The sequence below is a fragment of the Carassius auratus genome, unplaced genomic scaffold, assembly GCF_003368295.1.
Source record: "Carassius auratus strain Wakin unplaced genomic scaffold, ASM336829v1 scaf_tig00217187, whole genome shotgun sequence".
NCBI classification, from domain to species: Eukaryota; Metazoa; Chordata; class Actinopteri; order Cypriniformes; family Cyprinidae; genus Carassius; species Carassius auratus.
In genome coordinates this window covers 1-17,183 of record NW_020528933.1, presented here as the reverse complement: position 1 = coordinate 17,183, position 17,183 = coordinate 1, and the positions used below count along the sequence as shown (strand labels likewise).

The window sequence follows — 17,183 nt, the reverse complement described above, 5'->3', positions numbered from 1 at the left end:
AAAAGAATACATCATCTACTCTTCACCCAGTCCAAAAGCAAAGCTATGGTGCCATTAAGAAATTATTATATTGTCCTTCCTTGAACAAAAAATATTATTTTCATATGTATTCGTATTCATTCATATATTGAGGACATTCATGTTATTCATAAATGTGTGTTTTCGGATTTACAAAGCAATGCACAGAATATTAGAAAACACATTTCAAATGTTTTAAAGATTTCACAATAATAGTGTCATGAAAAGGAATTATAATCAGGAAAAGGGTGATAATAAAGTTACACAGAGATTTATTAGATTGCTAAACATGTTCTCTCTGATTAATAATGTTGTACTGCTAGTAAAGGCTGTCTTCAAACAGATCTCTCTCATAGACCGGATCACTGGTGCGCTCACTCACTGCATTCTCGAGTGTGCATGTGTAGAAGAAATCTGGATTTCCTTGTTTTTCAACTGTGATAAGTTTTCCATTCGGATAGTGGGTGAACCCTGCAGTGTTTCTCCAGTAGAATTATTCCAGATGATCGTTTCACTGTACTCACATATTAAATACACCGCATCAGGGTTAACTTCAATCTTCTCTATTTTTATCACAGGTTTGGGGACCGGTGCTGTGAAATAAACAAAGAAAAAACATAAGTTCCAGTCCACAGAAAAAAAATTAAGAAATGTAAAATAACAACACTAACTTTAAAGAAGTCTTGTTAGAGTACAATATGATGGCACCAGATAATAATGCTGCAATACTAATTAGGTATGTCATCGATTAATTGTCGATAAGAGATGCAATCGATTAAGGCTGTCAATGGTTGGTTAACCGATGTATTGTTGGGCTGCATGTGGCTCATGCGCAAAACATGTGCGAGCAGCTGTGAATGATGGTGACCGTATAAATGCATAATCATTCATTCACAATGTACTAATTAAGCTTTTAATGTGGTTTAAAGTTTCTTCTGACAAAGACTTTGGGGCAGTTATGGCATAATGGTTAGAGAGCTGGGCTAGTTACCAGAAGGTTGCAGGTTTGAGTCTCGGTGCTATCAGGAGTTGTAGTGGAGGGGAGTGAACAAACAGTGCTCTCTTCCACCCTCAGTACCCATGACTGAAAGTGCCCTTGAGCAAGGCACTGAACCCCCGGGCGCTGGATATAGCTGCCCATTGCTCCGGGTGTGTGTTCATGAGTGTGTTCACTTCGTTCTCACTACTGTGTGTGTGCACTTGGATGGGTTAAATGCAGAGCATCAATTCCGAGTATGGGTTACCATACTTGGCGTATGTCACGACTTTCACTTTCACAACACAAATGTTCTTCAACATGAAAAACCAATAGAAATGTAGTAACAAAGTGAAAAAAAAAGTGACATGATGACCCATACTCAGAATTCATGGTCTGCATTTAACCCATCCAAAGTGCACACACACACACACACACACCCGGGGAGCAGTTGGGGGTTCAACGCCATGCTCCAAGAGCACCTAAGTCATGGTATTGCCAGCCCAAGATTTAAATCCACAACCCTAGGGTTAGAAATCAAACTCTCTAACAACTAGGCCCATGACTTCCCTACGAAGTCATTTCCTCAGATAATTGTTTCATATCGTGCGCTGTGCAGGGCTGCGGGACACAGGACAGATAGATTATTAATTCCTACAATTTGTTAATTCATTCCTACGATTTATTAATTTGTGGCAATTATCCATTTTCCAATAATTTTGTTCCCTAAATAACCCATGGTTCAACTGAAATAAGGGAACAAATTAATAAATAGTATGAATTCTTAATTCATGAAATCTTTCATTTCCCTTCCCATGTTTACCACACACAGTATAAGGCCCAATCCCAATTCGACCCTTTTCCGCGCGTTCACGTGAAGGGGTAGTGGGGTCTCGATTCTTTTGTTTGGAGGGGAAGGGGAAGGGCCAGATAGCCTTTCAAACAAAGATTTTTCGGGACCACACTTCAAACGAAGGGGTATGAATTATCTTGGAAACATGGCTGCTACAGCGAACAAAAAGACACATAAATGTACGTTTTTTTGGCATTAATAAAGATTTTAACAAAAAGTAATCATTTGTTTTATGTTACATTTAATTGTGGGTTCATTAATTGTCATGTTACTCAAAGAAATGCAGAGGTGGGTAGTAACGAGTTACATTTACTTCGTTACATTTACTTGAGTAATTTTTCGTGGTAACTAATACTTTTTGGAGTATATTTAAAGATGGGTACTTTATACTCTTACTTGAGTCAATTTTTTGGGAAAAATCTGTACTTATACTTCGTTACTGTGGGCGACGCTCCTCTCGTTACTTTGTCTTAATGCAATAAATGTTATAAATGCTTCAATTTATTCCAAACACGCCGTCTACTTTTCTCTGGGCAATGAGCGATGCCCATTCGCGAATGATTCGTTCTTTTGAGTCCATTCTGTTCAAAGGCTTGATCAAACCAATTGGCAAACGAGTGAATTGGTTCATGAATCAGTTTGAATGAGTCGTTCAGTTCCCTGCCGCACGCGCTTAGCGTCTGAAGCGGTTCACTCAAAGTTGTAACATTTAACATCAGCAGCGTTGAAAACGGGGCTATGGAACTGCACTGAATTGAAAGCAAATCTGCAAAGGCTATTATTTGCTTGCGATGGAGATCCTTATTAGATGAACGCGTGTGCTGTCTACTGTTTAACAGGTAATAACTTGGGCTACATTCGATTACAGTACACGATACCTGTGACATTAGTTTGTTGTATGTGTGTGGCTTATAACAGAGGGGGGTCAAGTTGAATGCGATTTTAATACAATCACACCGGTGCGAGTACGTTCAGCAAGTCATATCATCAGCTGCTAAATTCAGATCTGTGGTCGCTTGCTGGCGCTGAGCCAGAGACAGACGCGTTTTTACACCGCTGCGCCAATCACACACGGTTCTGTTGAGCTTTTGAATGCAATGGCCAATCAGAGGCGTTCAGATGAGTCATCGCTGAAATGCCGGCACTTCCTTCACTCGCTCACTGACTGAATACCTCTTTCTGGCGAATTCTCTCATCAGAAACAACAAAGTGCAGATGTGTGTACGAATCTATAATAAAGATATTGATTTTACAGTGTAAACAGTTTCAGTGATTTTAATGGGAGTTTCTGAGAGTGATTGAAATCTAGACTGTCAGTGAAAATGATCTTTAATAATGTAAATGTTATTTGCTCTCTTTCTGAACAATGAAAGATTAGTAGCAATATTTATATCACATTAACTTTCAATGTTAAATTCACATTTAATATAAAGTCAGTCATATTAAAAATATGTTATGGCATGACACCTATATCTGTTACTTAAGTAAATAGACAGGTTTTTATAATAAATTACATAAATTGGAGTAAAGGCTGAAATATATACATTTATACACACACACATACATTACATACATTTTATCTATATATCTAAATAAAAATAGGCTCAGTTTATAAGACCCAAAGTAACTAGTAACTAACTACATGAGTAGATTTTTTATCCAATACTCTTTTACTCTTACTCAAGTAACTATTCAAGACTAGTACTTTTACTTTTACTTGAGTAAATATTTCTAGAAGTACTTTTACTTTTACTTGAGTACAGTTTTTGGGTACTCTGCCCACCTCTGAAGAAATGTTTGCAAAAAAAATCGCTAAAATTTGCTAACGTCATATCATTACAGACTGCATGATAGTGCCACAGTATATGTCTGATCAGGGCGATAACTGCAGTAGACATTGATGGGGGCTAATCCCCCCATTAATTAGAAATCGCTAAACCATTTTCTCAAATATTGCCTATTTGAGAGAGAGAGAGAGAGAGAGAGAGAGAAATGGAAGTTGCGTGTATTCACATCTGTGCGTTTATCTTTTTAGAGTGAGTTTACTTTAAAACAGCGATTGTATCCTCTCGTCGCTGGAAAATATAATGTAGTGATTCAATATTTAAACTGTATTTAATAAAGGTCGTGGGGCAGCGTTGACAAGTTTATTTTCTCCTGGATGTGTGAGCTGTGCGATTTCCGATATGTGTGTGTGTGTCAGTAAACAGCGCATTAATACAGAACGATAATTAAAGGCTTTAATGCACACCAGCACACCAGTATATTTGTGTATTGTAAGAGCTAGACAACGAATGTTGGCGTTTGACGTCATGGCAGTGGTATCCCAATCCTTAAGGGAATATTTTCTCCCCTACCCCTTGACACTCTGTTTCAAGGGATAAGGGGAAGGGGTAGGTGGAGGGTTAAGGGAAGGGGAAGGGCTATAAAATAGAATTGGGATTGGGCCTAAGAGATTCGATTAAAAGTGAAAGATAATAAAATAAACCTGTGAAATTAGAGGGTTAGAATAAAAGTTTAGGAGAAAAAAAATGTGTCTGCTAAATTAACAAATGTAAATGAAAACATGTAGGCTTTGATAAAAGGAAACATATTATGCTACAGGGGTACAGGAGACTTAAAGTTGAAATAAAAGCTATTTTTTTAAACTTTAAGAATTGAATTTATGATATCATTAGCAGAGACAACATAACTTTTAAAAAAATATATATATATATTTTTTATTTTACTTATTTACTTATTATTAGTAGTGCTTGCCATAGGCAATTATTATTATTATTCTAAGGGCGTTTGGATTATGTATGGGTTTGTTCTCCCTCAGCTAGGGCTGGGCGATATGGTAAATATCTAACAAATCTTTTTTTTTTTTTTTAATCATGATTTTATCATGATTATTTGTCATGTTGTTTTTTCTATTTTGCAAGCTGTTTGAGCATCACAGCCAAACTAATTTCCCTATTATAAAGCCTTTTAAGGTAATAAAATATGAAAAATATGGTGAATATTTAGGCCAAAGTGCATGGGTGAAGATAAAAATCTTTGCAATTATTTTATCTTTGTTATTAAAAAATGAGAACAAAGATATACATTACAAATACAGATATTATACAAATAAAGTGTTTTATTTTCAGGTACAAGAGGTGTATTTAGCAGGAGCATTAAAAAAAATGTAATGAACAAATATAAAAATAGAACACTATATACACTGTATATAGTTTCGTTCCTCTGCTAAACATAAGTTATTTAGAAAAAGGTGGAAAACCAAACAGTTGCTGGTTCACAGTGACTACAGTATGTTTTGATTCTATCAAAGTCAATGTGGACCAGCAACTGTTTGGTCACACAGATTCTTCAGAATATCTTATTTTGTGTTCAGCACAAGAAAGAAGTTAATATAATATACATTTTTAGGGTGAACTATCCCTTTAATTCACACGGCAGCATGCAGCTACTGTCCCTTTAAGACTTGCGCGCATCTAATATACAGACATGCATCCTCTTTCATTTGTTTACTTTCATTTTAGACATATCCGAAAACGGTCAACAAAGCAAAATTATCTCAAACATACGACACTCTTTATTTTGCTACTAGCATTTTATTCAGACTAAAACCCCATTAATTCAAGTGAGAAAGCATCTTGTGTGTGTGTGTGTGTGTGTGGCTTTTGCACATCCTGTCATGGCAGTGACTGCAATAGATGCATTTTGCAGCATTATGGTTAACGATTAATTGATCGTTAATTTAAACTACAATCGATCACGGAAATAACTGATATTTTACATTCCTAATACTAACACAAACTATCACTTACAAATGTCATACTATATTGTTTGTTTGGAGGTCCATGTGTGGTGATATTAAAAGCACATACACTATCTGTGTTTATCAGTATAAATGCATCAGTGTAAAACATTTAAAGTATATCCACTTACGCAAAACTTCCAATTTGAATATTTTTTCCTGTTCTTTACCGTTGATGTCGATGGTATAAAGTCCACTGTGTTCGAATTTTAAATTAGTTATAGTGATTTGTCCAGTCTCCTTATCAAGAGTTGTGATGTCTTTGAATCTCGGATTTGGGACGTTAACACCATCTTCAGTATCCCATTCAATCGCTTTTATAACAGGTTCATTTCTTTGTTTCCATATAATGCTGCTGACATTTAATTGCTGCTGATTTAAGCTGGTCGCACCAAAAGACACTTTACCACCAACTTCAGCATAAACTTTCTCTTCTTGACCTAGTTTGACAAATAAAAGAGTATGTTAGTCGTCATTTAGCACATTTCTTTATAATAGTTACTAATAGCTTCCGGAAAGCAGGTCAACAAAAAGTACCAGATAAGAAACTATATTCAGACACAATATGTCACATACATTCCGTATAAATATAAACAAAACACATAATTATGATTGTTATTATCATCATCATGTAATAATAAAATAGCCAAGGCATAAACATCTGAACTATAAGCTAATGTTACACCCGTTTTGTTGAGGTGTTCGGCCTGCTGCTAATAAATTTAAACTACACAAAACACAGATATAAAGTTGGTTCGACGTCTGACGTTGGATGTTAGACAGATAATGACCCGAGAAAAAAATCAATAAATTCTTAGTGGATGAGTGTAATTGTATGAAAAATGGCTTATCTGAAAAGCAATATAACGTAGAACTGAACACACATCGCAGTTTAATTGTTTTAATTCTCCTCAATTTGTTGCAACACATAAAGTCTTATGACTCAATGGAAGACTCCATGGAAGGCTGTGCAAGCGATTTTTGAAAGTCAATAGTATGACTTCGACATCACTTTTGAAAATGAAAACTACTGCAAAATATAATTTATTAAATCTGTAACAAGACACAGCCTTTGTAGCTGAGATAGAAGACTATTTGTTTGAAACTAAATTATGTGTTGGTTGCTAAAACCTCCATCAAAATGTTCTTTTAGGAGCCAGTAACAAGACACACCCTTTGAAGTTGAGATGGAATACTGTATGTTATAAAAATGAGTGTGTTAATGGGTTCAAATTTAATTCAATAGTATGCATCCTGATTTACACGTGATAGTAAAAAATGGCTGTAAATATTGTTCTTTGAGCAAATAACAAGACACACCCATTTAAATTTACATATCAAACAAAATGCATTATAAATGAATGTATTTAAACTTCTGAATGTCAGACTTGGTCGAGAAAAGTGCAATAGGTTCCTCCAGGTGGCGGTAAACTGCACAATCTGTGTCATGCTTTGTAAGCATTTTCTCAGTCTGTACATTTCAATAACTTTTGTTGTGCTATAGTTATGTGAATGGAACCAACAGCTAAATGTTCTTTTATTAACACATAATAAGACACACCCCTTTAATTTGAGATTTATTATTTTTACTTTTCACAAGTGAAGCATTTAGAGGGAATTTTATCTTCGTTTTGCACTTTGCAGATAGTCTCTTTCCTGCACTTTTACTTTATAAGGTCTATCAGTTATAATTCCTTAAGGCAGATTACACAAGGTGTGTTCTCTTCTAGATTTGAAAATAATTACAACACAGTATGTTTCTTGTCATTGTGCTAAATCGTTAAATAATTAATTGAAGTTCTCCGAGGCTGAATCTCTGACAAAATATCAAACGTCAAACCAACTTTATATCGGTACACAGACCCAGGACACGAACTGAGTCACTTGGTATTTGTAAATTATAAACACTATTATAAAGGTATTATAAAACTAAACAGCTAACTAATGTTAGCTAATAGCGGACCGCAGCCTCGCCATCGAGAAAATGTTGAGCGGAATATCGAGTAACTTTACCAGAAGCAGCTCCGATGGTGATGAACAAAGCGCAGATGACGGTCGTGGAGTATTTCAGAGGAGACATTTTTCATACAAAGTAAACTTTCATGCATTAAGATTTTTTTTTTTTGAAATAATTCGAGGAACATGCCTCAGAGGCCAAGCTAGGACAGAAACTATAGAGTTTGAAACAAAACTGAAAGTAGGTTGGGTTCCCTGGATTCAGCGGTTTGCTGCCATCGCGTGGCTGGTTACATGTTAGCACATACACTACCGGTCAAAAGTTTGGGTTCAAGAACAGGTTTTTTACAGGAGTATCTTATGCTCTTCAAGGCTGCATCTATATTTGATCAAAAATACAGGAAAAATATTAATCCAATGTGATAATTGAGGAGAGACCGTATTATCTTGCTCCCGCCCATATTCGCAGCGGCGTCCAAGATAATTTCGCACGTTTATTGTGACCGCCCCTTTACTCAGTCTTCACGGTCACATAATCCTTCAGAAATCATTCTAATATGATGATTTATTATCAGTGCTGGAAACTGTTGTGCTGTTTAATATTGGTTTTGAACCTTTGATACTTTTTTTTCTGGATTTTTGATGAATAAAAAGTTAAAAAGAAAAGCATTTATTTAAAATAGAAATATCTTTTCTCCTCACTCCAGGTTCTGGCTGCTAATTATCTGGCTCCTCTATGGGTGTTGCATTCTTAATGTGTACGCGCATCATCAGGTGAACTGGACGTATGGACGAGCCTCGCTGGTGACGTCACTGCCGCTGAAGATGATGCGTGTTATTTGGACGCATCTGCTCTCCACCGAAATTAATGTGAAGGATTGGCGTATCACATGCACGCAAAATTGGCATTTGGCGTATGCATTACACGCAACTAGGAGTGTTGTTCTTCATATGTTTAACTTTGTGTCGGTAGTAAAAGGTCATCTGTAAATAGAGTAACGCTACTTTTGAAGAAAATGGGTCAGCTGTTTCTTTTGGAAAAAGTGTATTTTCTCCTGGTTTCAATTAGACAGAGACAGGGAAGTGGGATGTATTGTTTTATATTTATTTCGTTAAGCAAGATAGCATCTAAACAAACAGTTAGTTTTGGTTTGTTATTTTGGCTCATGCCCATTTCTGAAGCAGGCATAGTGGCTTGAAAGAAAAAAGATAATGTATTGTTTGCTCCTATAATGGAAGTCTATGCTTTCAATGTGTAAAGTTCTTCATTCATGTTACTCCACATTGCCCTTAGATTCTGGGACATAACAAATAATAAATCAGCATATTAGAATGATTTCTTAAGGATCATGTGACACTTTATACTGGAGTACACTGTAAAAAAATCTAATGAGCTATGCTATTTATTTAATAAAGTTAAGGTAACAATATTACACATAATATTTTTGAGTAGTTTTTCAGGCTTGATTTTTTATGGAATCTACCTGAATAAATCATGTGGAATCTCCTAAATTAATTAGTCTATGACACAATGAATTTAATATAATTAGGGAAATGTGCTCATTTATTTTATGTTTATTCTCAAAAGTCTGTGATTTTAAATGAGGTCTGTTTGTATCTTGTTATTTTATACATTTACAAGACTGTATACAGCCAATCAGCTCAAATAGAAAAATAGGCTACTTGAGAAATACTGGAAAGTACTGCACTAACAAATTTACTGCTTAGTATCAAGGCTTAAAGCGGAGTAGTATCCTTCACCATAAGCTCTACTCTCCTGCACAGTGGTAACGATTGCACAGTGCAATGGAAACTTCAACGTTACAGAAACTCTAACAAATGTCAAATGTAACTGAGCATTAAACTTTAATAGATGCTTCCCTTCACTCAAAAATTTACTCTCCATTTCCAGCCAGTTGGAGAAGATAAAAAACCCTGTTTTTTTACATTATTGACATAACTTAGTTCAGTTATCAGGAAGAGTTTGAATGTTTTTTTTTGTTTTTGTGCGCACTCTTTTTTGTGTGTTCAGAAAAAAAAAGAAGAAAAAAAATGCACGTCAGAACAGCACACAAATAAGACATTTAAATAACCAGTAGGGATTTAGAACAAATGCAAAAAAAGTTTACTTTTGTGAATAATAGGTGAATACAGGATACAGGTTTAACTCTTTTGAAATACTTCTGCTTAATGTTACACTGTCAGACATGCAAAAGAAATCTAATTTATCTCTTGCTCTGGCTACTGTGTATAGACCACCAGGGCCGTATACAGAATTCATAAAAGAATTTGCAGATTTCCTCTCAGACCTTCTAGTTACAGTTGATAAGGCGCTAATCATGGGAGATTTTAATATTCACGTTGATAATGCAAATGATACATTAGGACTTGCGTTTACTGACCTAATAAACTCCTTTGGAGTCAAGCAAAATGTCACCGGGCCCACTCATCGTTTTAATCATACACTAGATTTAATTATATCGCATGGAATCGATCTTACTGCTATAGATATTGTACCTCAAAGTGATGATATTACAGACCATTTCCTTGTATCGTGCATGCTGCGTATAACTGATATTAACTATATGTCTCAGCGATACCGTCTGGGCAGAACTATTGTTCCAGCCACTAAAGAAAGATTCGCAAATAACCTGCCTGATTTATCTCAACTGCTATTTGTACCCAAAAATACACACGAATTAGACAAAATTACTGACAACATGGGCACTATTTTCTCTAATACATTAGAAGCTGTTGCCCCGATCAAATTGAAAAAAGTTAGAGAAAAACGTACTGTACCATGGTATAACAGTAATACTCACTCTCTCAAGAAAGTAACTCGTAGTCTTGAACGCAAATGGAGAAAAACTAACTTAGAAGTTTTTAGAATTGCATGGAAAAACAGTATGTCCAGCTATAGACAGGCTCTAAAAACTGCTAGAGCAGAGCATATACACAAACTCATTGAAAATAACCAAAACAATCCAAGGTTTTTATTTAGCACAGTGGCTAAGTTAACAAATTACCAGATGCCACCTGATTCAAATATTCCACCAACGTTAAACAGTAATGGCTTCATGAATTTCTTCACTGATAAAATAGATAACATTAGAAATACAATGGCGAATGTAGATTCTACAGCATCTAATACTTCAGTTTCATCCATCGCACCCAAAGATAAACTGCAGTGCTTTACAACCATAGGACAGGAAGAGCTAAATAAACTTATCACTGTATCTAAACCAACAACATGTTTATTAGATCCTGTACCCACTAAATTACTGAAAGAGCTGTTACCTGTAGCCGAAGAACCGCTTCTCAATATCATAAACTCGTCGTTAACTTTAGGACACGTCCCAAAACCATTCAAGCTGGCGGTTATCAAGCCTCTTATTAAGAAACCAAAACTAGATCCTAGTGTACTGGCAAATTATAGGCCTATTTCAAATCTTCCATTTATGTCTAAAATTTTAGAGAAAGTTGTGTCTGCTCAATTGAGCACCTTCCTGCATAAAAATGATCTGTATGAAGAATTTCAGTCAGGTTTTAGGCCCCACCATAGCACAGAAACTGCACTTGTTAAAATTACAAATGACCTGGTCCTTGCGTCAGACCAAGGCTGCATCTCATTTCTAGTCTTACTTGATCTTAGTGCTGCGTTCGACACCATAGATCATGATATAATCATAGATTGATTACAAAACTATACAGGTATTCAAGGGCAGGCTCTAAGATGGTTTAGATCCTACCTGTCCGATCGCTACCATTTTGTTTACTTAAATGGGGAGTCATCTCATTTATCATCAGTAAAATATGGAGTGCCACAAGGATCCGTCCTAGGTCCCCTTCTATTTTCAATATATATATTGCCCCTTGGTAATATTATTAGAAAATACGGAATTAGCTTCCACTGTTATGCTGATGATACTCAGCTATATATCTCAACGAGACCAGATGAAACTTCCCAATTATCTAAGCTAACAGAGTGTGTTAAAAATGTAAAAGATTGGATGACACACAATTTTCTCCAATTAAATTCGGATAAGACAGAGATACTAATTATTGGACCAAAAAACACTACACAGAATCTTGTAGATTACAATCTGCAACTAGACGGATGTACTGTAACTTCCTCTACAGTCAGAAATCTGGGTGTTATATTAGACAGCAATTTGTCTTTTGAAAATCATATTTCCAATGTTACAAAAACTGCATTCTTCCATCTTAGAAACATTGCCAAGCTACGAAACATGTTATCTGTTTCTGATGCAGAAAAGCTAGTTCATGCATTCATGACCTCTAGACTGGACTATTGTAATGCACTTCTAGGTGGTTGTCCTGCTTCTTCAATAAACAAGCTACAGGTCGTCCAAAATGCAGCAGCTAGAGTCCTTACCAGGTCAAGAAAATATGATCATATTACCCCAATTTTACAGTCTCTGCACTGGCTACCTATTAAGTTCCGTATCAGTTACAAATTATCATTACTTACCTATAAGGCCCTAAATGGTTTAGCTCCAGCGTACCTAACTAGCCTTCTACCACGCTACAACCCATCACGCACCCTAAGGTCACAAAACGCTGGACTTTTGGTCGTTCCTAGGATAGCAAAATCCACTAAAGGAGGTAGAGCTTTCTCACATTTGGCTCCCAAACTCTGGAATAGCCTTCCTGATAATGTTCGGGGTTCAGACACACTCTCTCTGTTTAAAACTAGATTAAAAACACATCTCTTTCGCCAAGCATTCGAATAATGTATCTTTTTAATTGTGAGTGTAGTTGCATCTGTTCAAAGGTGCATTTTTATTCATTAACTTGGGTTAAACTAATTTTACTTTGTTGGATCAGCAGCTATGCTAATGATGTCTGTATTTTGTTTCTATGTTTCGCCACGGATTTACATCCCGTGGTAACTAGGATTTAAACAAGCTCCAGTCTGGATCCAGAACACCTGAGAAGAGATGATGCTGACCCTCAGAGGACCCCAGATGATGCTAACCCTGAATCAACAAACAGAACTAACAATTATTGCTAAATGTGTGACTGAATCATATAATAACTTAATTAATAATATTGATAGTTCATCGTCTAGCTGACTACGTCTTGTATTATTATTATTATTTTTATTTTTTTCTAAAATCCTGTCAAATGTACACAAACTACTAGCTACTACTAAATATTGTAGAAACATAATTTTCTGTAAAGTTGCTTTGTAACGATTTATTTTGTAAAAAGCGCTATACAAATAAACTTGAATTGAAAAACTTGAATTGAATCATATCATGCACTCACCCTTAACAGTCGAGTTTAATCTTTGTTCCTGTTGTTTGTCTGGATGAAAATAAACTTCGTCACCACTGCTTTCTTCACATCTTCGCCTAAAATATGGGAGAGAATGTTAGTCAGCATCAAATATGCAAAAGTCTGCCATACACTGCAGTTAGGCTAAATTAATTAATTAATGTAAATTAGGCTACTAGAATATCGTTTATAACTGCTGCGCCATCGTCGATTAAAACGTTAAAAACATAATGCACCTGAAACAGTTTCTGTGGAGAGGAACACAACGCAGATTACGACCAACGTCAAGCATCGTGGAGACATTTTTGTTATCCAAAGGACACGTTAATGCACTGTTATAAAGTATTTTGCTCAGAAAGTCTTTTACACACCCAAGACGCAAAAAGAAAGAGAAGCTACTTGAACAGAAACCGCAAATATGAGGCGTTGTGCTGGTCTTCCACTAAGAGCAGTGCGGATATTTCCCCCCAGGGGGCGCTCTGTACCGTTTCAATGGAGAGTAAAACACTGATTTAAACTTTACATTTTGATATAGAAAGACTTAAAAAAAACACATTTTCTTTTCAAATATATGCCAATAAATATGGCTGATTTTCCATTTTATTTACAACTTCAAATATTTCAAATAAATTTGCTATCATACAAAATGTAAAATTACGAATGCATTTGCACCAAAATACTGTATACAGTGGAGTTGACACACAACCACTAACGTTTCCTCCTGCAAGCTGCAACCCATTTTTAGATCATGAAACAGCTATAGCTTTCCCTAATGAATCTCATTTATATCATGTATACATTGTTTGTTTCAATGAGAGGATCCCAATCAGAGTTTGAGAAATCAACAGATATATCTGTGATTGACTGCATTGCTCAACGCTACAAAAACACAAACTCGGAGCTTTCAATGATCTCCAGAGTGCAATCACAAACACATACTGAGAGTTGTCAAATCTGATTCACTAGTATCATATTCTTACAGTTTCAACTGAGGACTCACTGCGTGCAAAACTGAGGTGTGACGTGAGAACAGTGTCAGTGGTGAATCTCACTGCATTCAAGGTGTCATATGATGCTTTTTTAAAGATCATTATTTTGTGCATTTGGTGTAACAGAATATATTGACATGCTTTAATTAAAAAAAAAAAAAAAAAAAAACATTTTTCAAATACTGGAGCGTGGCAGAGTCTTTACTTTGATAACGAATATCTCTCTGGATTTTAGAATTTTGTCTTTGCAACTTTAGAGATCTTCTCTTTGCACCAAGAGCTTGTAACACTCCAAAGAGAAAGGAAAACTTGAAATCACGTAATATTAAAAGTTGTTCCTCCTTTGAGAGGTTAAAGAGTTTGCAGCCTTTATTTAATTTGTTCTGTATAATCACTGACATCTTAAGTTGATGATTCTGCTTAACCGACAGCTCCCTGAATGCAAACTTCCTGTTTTTTTATTTTCTGTTTCTGTGAACGGAAGTTATTTCTGTGTCGTTGAGCTGGTGGTGTAAAGGTTCTGGAATATATTTGATGGTTTCAGAAGAGCAATGACCTGCCAACACAGTCTCTTATTTTTATTCCTCTCTGGCTTTGCTGCGCTCTATGGTATGATTTCATTTTGTGTATAGCTATTTTAATAAACTTAAGTAAAAGCTTATTTATCCTAAATTTTTGTGATTTTACTGTTGGCTGAAGTTTTTTATTGTTGAGATAAAAGTTAAAACGTGATTAAAATCTAAGAATAATAAACCACATTAACGTTTGTTCTCATGCATATAGTGTTATTTATAGAAATAAATGTCTAATCAATTTTTACATTAAGATAAATTTTAAGGGGCAGGTCAGATAAAAGGCAAAAACTGCATCCCAGTAATTTTTTTAAGTTTGTGTGTGTGTGTGTGAGTGTGTGTGTGTGTGTGTGTGTGTGTGTGTGTGTGTGTGAAATTTCAGTATTATATGTTTGATAAATTGCTGAACAAAAATGTAAAGGCAGTGTTGAATTTAATTTTAATGGATGTCAGGTCAGTAAAAATATGTTGTACTGTAATTTTACACTTTGTTTAATTCCTATTGGCTGTAAGAACGGTTAAGTTTGTGAATAAGACCATCTGATCCCCACAACTTACCCCATAAAGTGTGATGACAGCCGCTGTTGTTATAGGAGTCGGTGTGTGTTACTGTAAATGATCCGTATCGCTTTTGTAGTCAATAATGGAAGAACAGAAACTGTTACTGTTGTCTAAACAGAAATTGACTTTAAAAAATAAATCCATTTTTATTCTTTATTCTAAACCACATATGATTGCATATGAACCCTGCTGAGTTTATTAAATTCTATTATGATTTTATTTTTTATAGTTGCAGAGATATGTAAAACAAATCTACTGAAGGGAACGTCCTGCACCATAAAGCTTCAAACAAGAAACACTGACAAATCTAATGAGATCAAATGGGTCCATCTCTCTAGTGATGTCGTGATTCACAGGAAAAATAGGTGGATGAGGAAAAACATTCCAGGTCTAACAATGGAAGAAGATGGATCATTAACATTTGAAAGTGTTAGTCTGAAGAACAGCGGCAGATATAGATACACTGTTTTTAATGATGTAGGTACACAGATTGATGCTGGAGAAAAGGAAATTAAAGTTTATGGTAAGAGGACAAATATTTAAACCCATTCACCATAAAAACAAAATAAGATTTTACATTTCTATTGTAGTTTCATTAGTAGGAAATAACTACCATGTTTCTTTTACAGCAAAGGCTCTTAAACCTACTGTGAAGATCAACTGCACAGTTGGGAACGCTACACTCACCTGTGACTTTGGAGACCGTACAGATCTGACTGTATCCTGGTATAAAGAAGATAATATCATCCAGAATGAAAACAACCCAACACTTCTCTTGACATCTGCTCAAGTACAGGAGAATAAACCGTACTCCTGCAGTGTGAGCAATCCTGTCAGCAAAGAGCAAAGTGATAGCATTACAGTATCATGTAAGTCTTTTTTTTATTTTACCATGCTTCTCATTATTTAATGTACTAACTTTGTGTTATATAATTATGCATGGTGCAGCTTTAGGATTTTCTTTATTAAATTGAGTGTTTTTTTTTGTTTTGTTTTTTTCTTACTGGTCCTACAGGTGAAGGTGTCCCAGATCCTACAGGTGAAGGTGACCCAGATCCTCATAAAGAACTCTTTGGCCACCTGTGCATGTCGAAGCTGTAGCCAACTCAAAAAAAGCACAAAGTGAGAGACATCCTCATCGTCTCTGAAATTTAATTATGCAATATGTGTTTGTATTTTTAACAAAAGGGGTACAAACTATAAAGCGATTGCTGTTCTTGTTGAGCTTTAAAATTGATTTAACATTTCTTCATTACGCTGATGCTTTTATTCTATGTAATAATAGGAGTGTAATAATATTAAGTCATATAAATACCAATGGAACCTATAAAGGAATCTACTCAAAGAAGTTTTTTTTTTTTTTTAAGTAACCTGCAATTGTACAGGAAATTCAAAGGTTTTTACCACAGGTTCCTGTAGTCTATTAGATTTTAGAAAAACAGATCTTATCATCATGTTTCACATAAGTGTCTTTCTGAGGCAACAGCTTTTCAAAGAACCCACACTTTCAAAAATAAGTTTATCTGTCAAAATGATTCACACTGATTCAATTTCAACTTTCCTGAATTTCCCGAATGCAGGGTTCATGCGTTGATGGAAAGCTAATAATTAATTTTATCTGAATGTAAATTTAAAATAGAGCAGCACAACTGAAATAAAACTAAAATTGTGACATAATTTTTAAACATACTTTTAGATATATAGATAGAGTTTCAATACGAGATTAAATGGCACAGTGCAAATTACAATATCGATATGAAAAAATTGCAAAATCTGTATTTTATTTTATTTTTTGGCCAAGTTGCACAGACCTGTAATATAAAGAATTTTAAAATGAAACAAAAATAAATGTAATGTGACCGTAATCACAGATCCATGAAAATCTAAATGGGGTTTAACTTATTGAAATATGAACTTAAATTCTCTGGGGGTGAATATTTAACATATTGCCTTTGATATTTTCCAGATGAAGAAGAGTTCAGACTGAGGATTAATCCAGCTCTAATTCCACCAGAACAGATCCAAACACACAGAAAACAGCTCATAGATGACAAACTGAGTGTTCATACTTCCCCAAACATACATAAATCACCTTAAAATAAGAAGATGTAGACAGAGAGGATCACGAGCAGAACTGTGTGGCTGATGCAGCATT

The 17,183-nt window shown here is 35.2% G+C and overlaps 2 protein-coding genes across 2 annotated transcripts; one reads left to right on the top strand and one right to left on the bottom strand.

Annotated features, from left to right (window-relative positions):
* Positions 1-396: 396 nt before the first annotated feature.
* Positions 397-13,358, bottom strand: LOC113100124 (uncharacterized). Its single transcript, XM_026264994.1, has 4 exons — positions 13,143-13,358; positions 12,898-12,983; positions 5,781-6,089; positions 397-611 (listed from the first exon to the last, which is right to left on the bottom strand). Exons 1-4 carry the CDS (start codon positions 13,196-13,198, stop codon positions 397-399), a joined length of 666 nt encoding a protein of 221 aa, XP_026120779.1. The 5' UTR covers positions 13,199-13,358.
* Positions 13,359-14,383: 1,025 nt separating this feature from the next.
* LOC113100125 (CD48 antigen-like) lies at positions 14,384-16,232 on the top strand. Its single transcript, XM_026264995.1, has 4 exons — positions 14,384-14,504; positions 15,258-15,551; positions 15,658-15,897; positions 16,044-16,232. The coding sequence occupies exons 1-4, from the start codon at positions 14,447-14,449 to the stop codon at positions 16,127-16,129; spliced, it is 678 nt and encodes a 225-aa protein (XP_026120780.1). The 5' UTR covers positions 14,384-14,446; the 3' UTR covers positions 16,130-16,232.
* The last annotated feature ends 951 nt before the right edge of the window (positions 16,233-17,183 follow it).

Bases quoted from the DNA above. Each gene is read 5' to 3' on its own strand.
- LOC113100124 (XM_026264994.1), bottom strand. From the start codon at position 13,198: ATGCTTGACGTTGGTCGTAATCTGCGTTGTGTTCCTCTCCACAGAAAC. The intron at 6,090-12,897 runs GTGAGTGCATGA...TTGTCAAACTAG, and splicing joins ATTAAACTCGACTGTTAAGG to GTCAAGAAGAGAAAGTTTAT. The intron at 612-5,780 runs GTAAGTGGATAT...TTTATTTCACAG, and splicing joins ATTCAAATTGGAAGTTTTGC to CACCGGTCCCCAAACCTGTG.
- LOC113100125 (XM_026264995.1), top strand. From the start codon at position 14,447: ATGACCTGCCAACACAGTCTCTTATTTTTATTCCTCTCTGGCTTTGCT. The intron at 15,552-15,657 runs GTAAGAGGACAA...TTTCTTTTACAG, and splicing joins AAAGGAAATTAAAGTTTATG to CAAAGGCTCTTAAACCTACT. The intron at 15,898-16,043 runs GTAAGTCTTTTT...CTGGTCCTACAG, and splicing joins TGATAGCATTACAGTATCAT to GTGAAGGTGTCCCAGATCCT.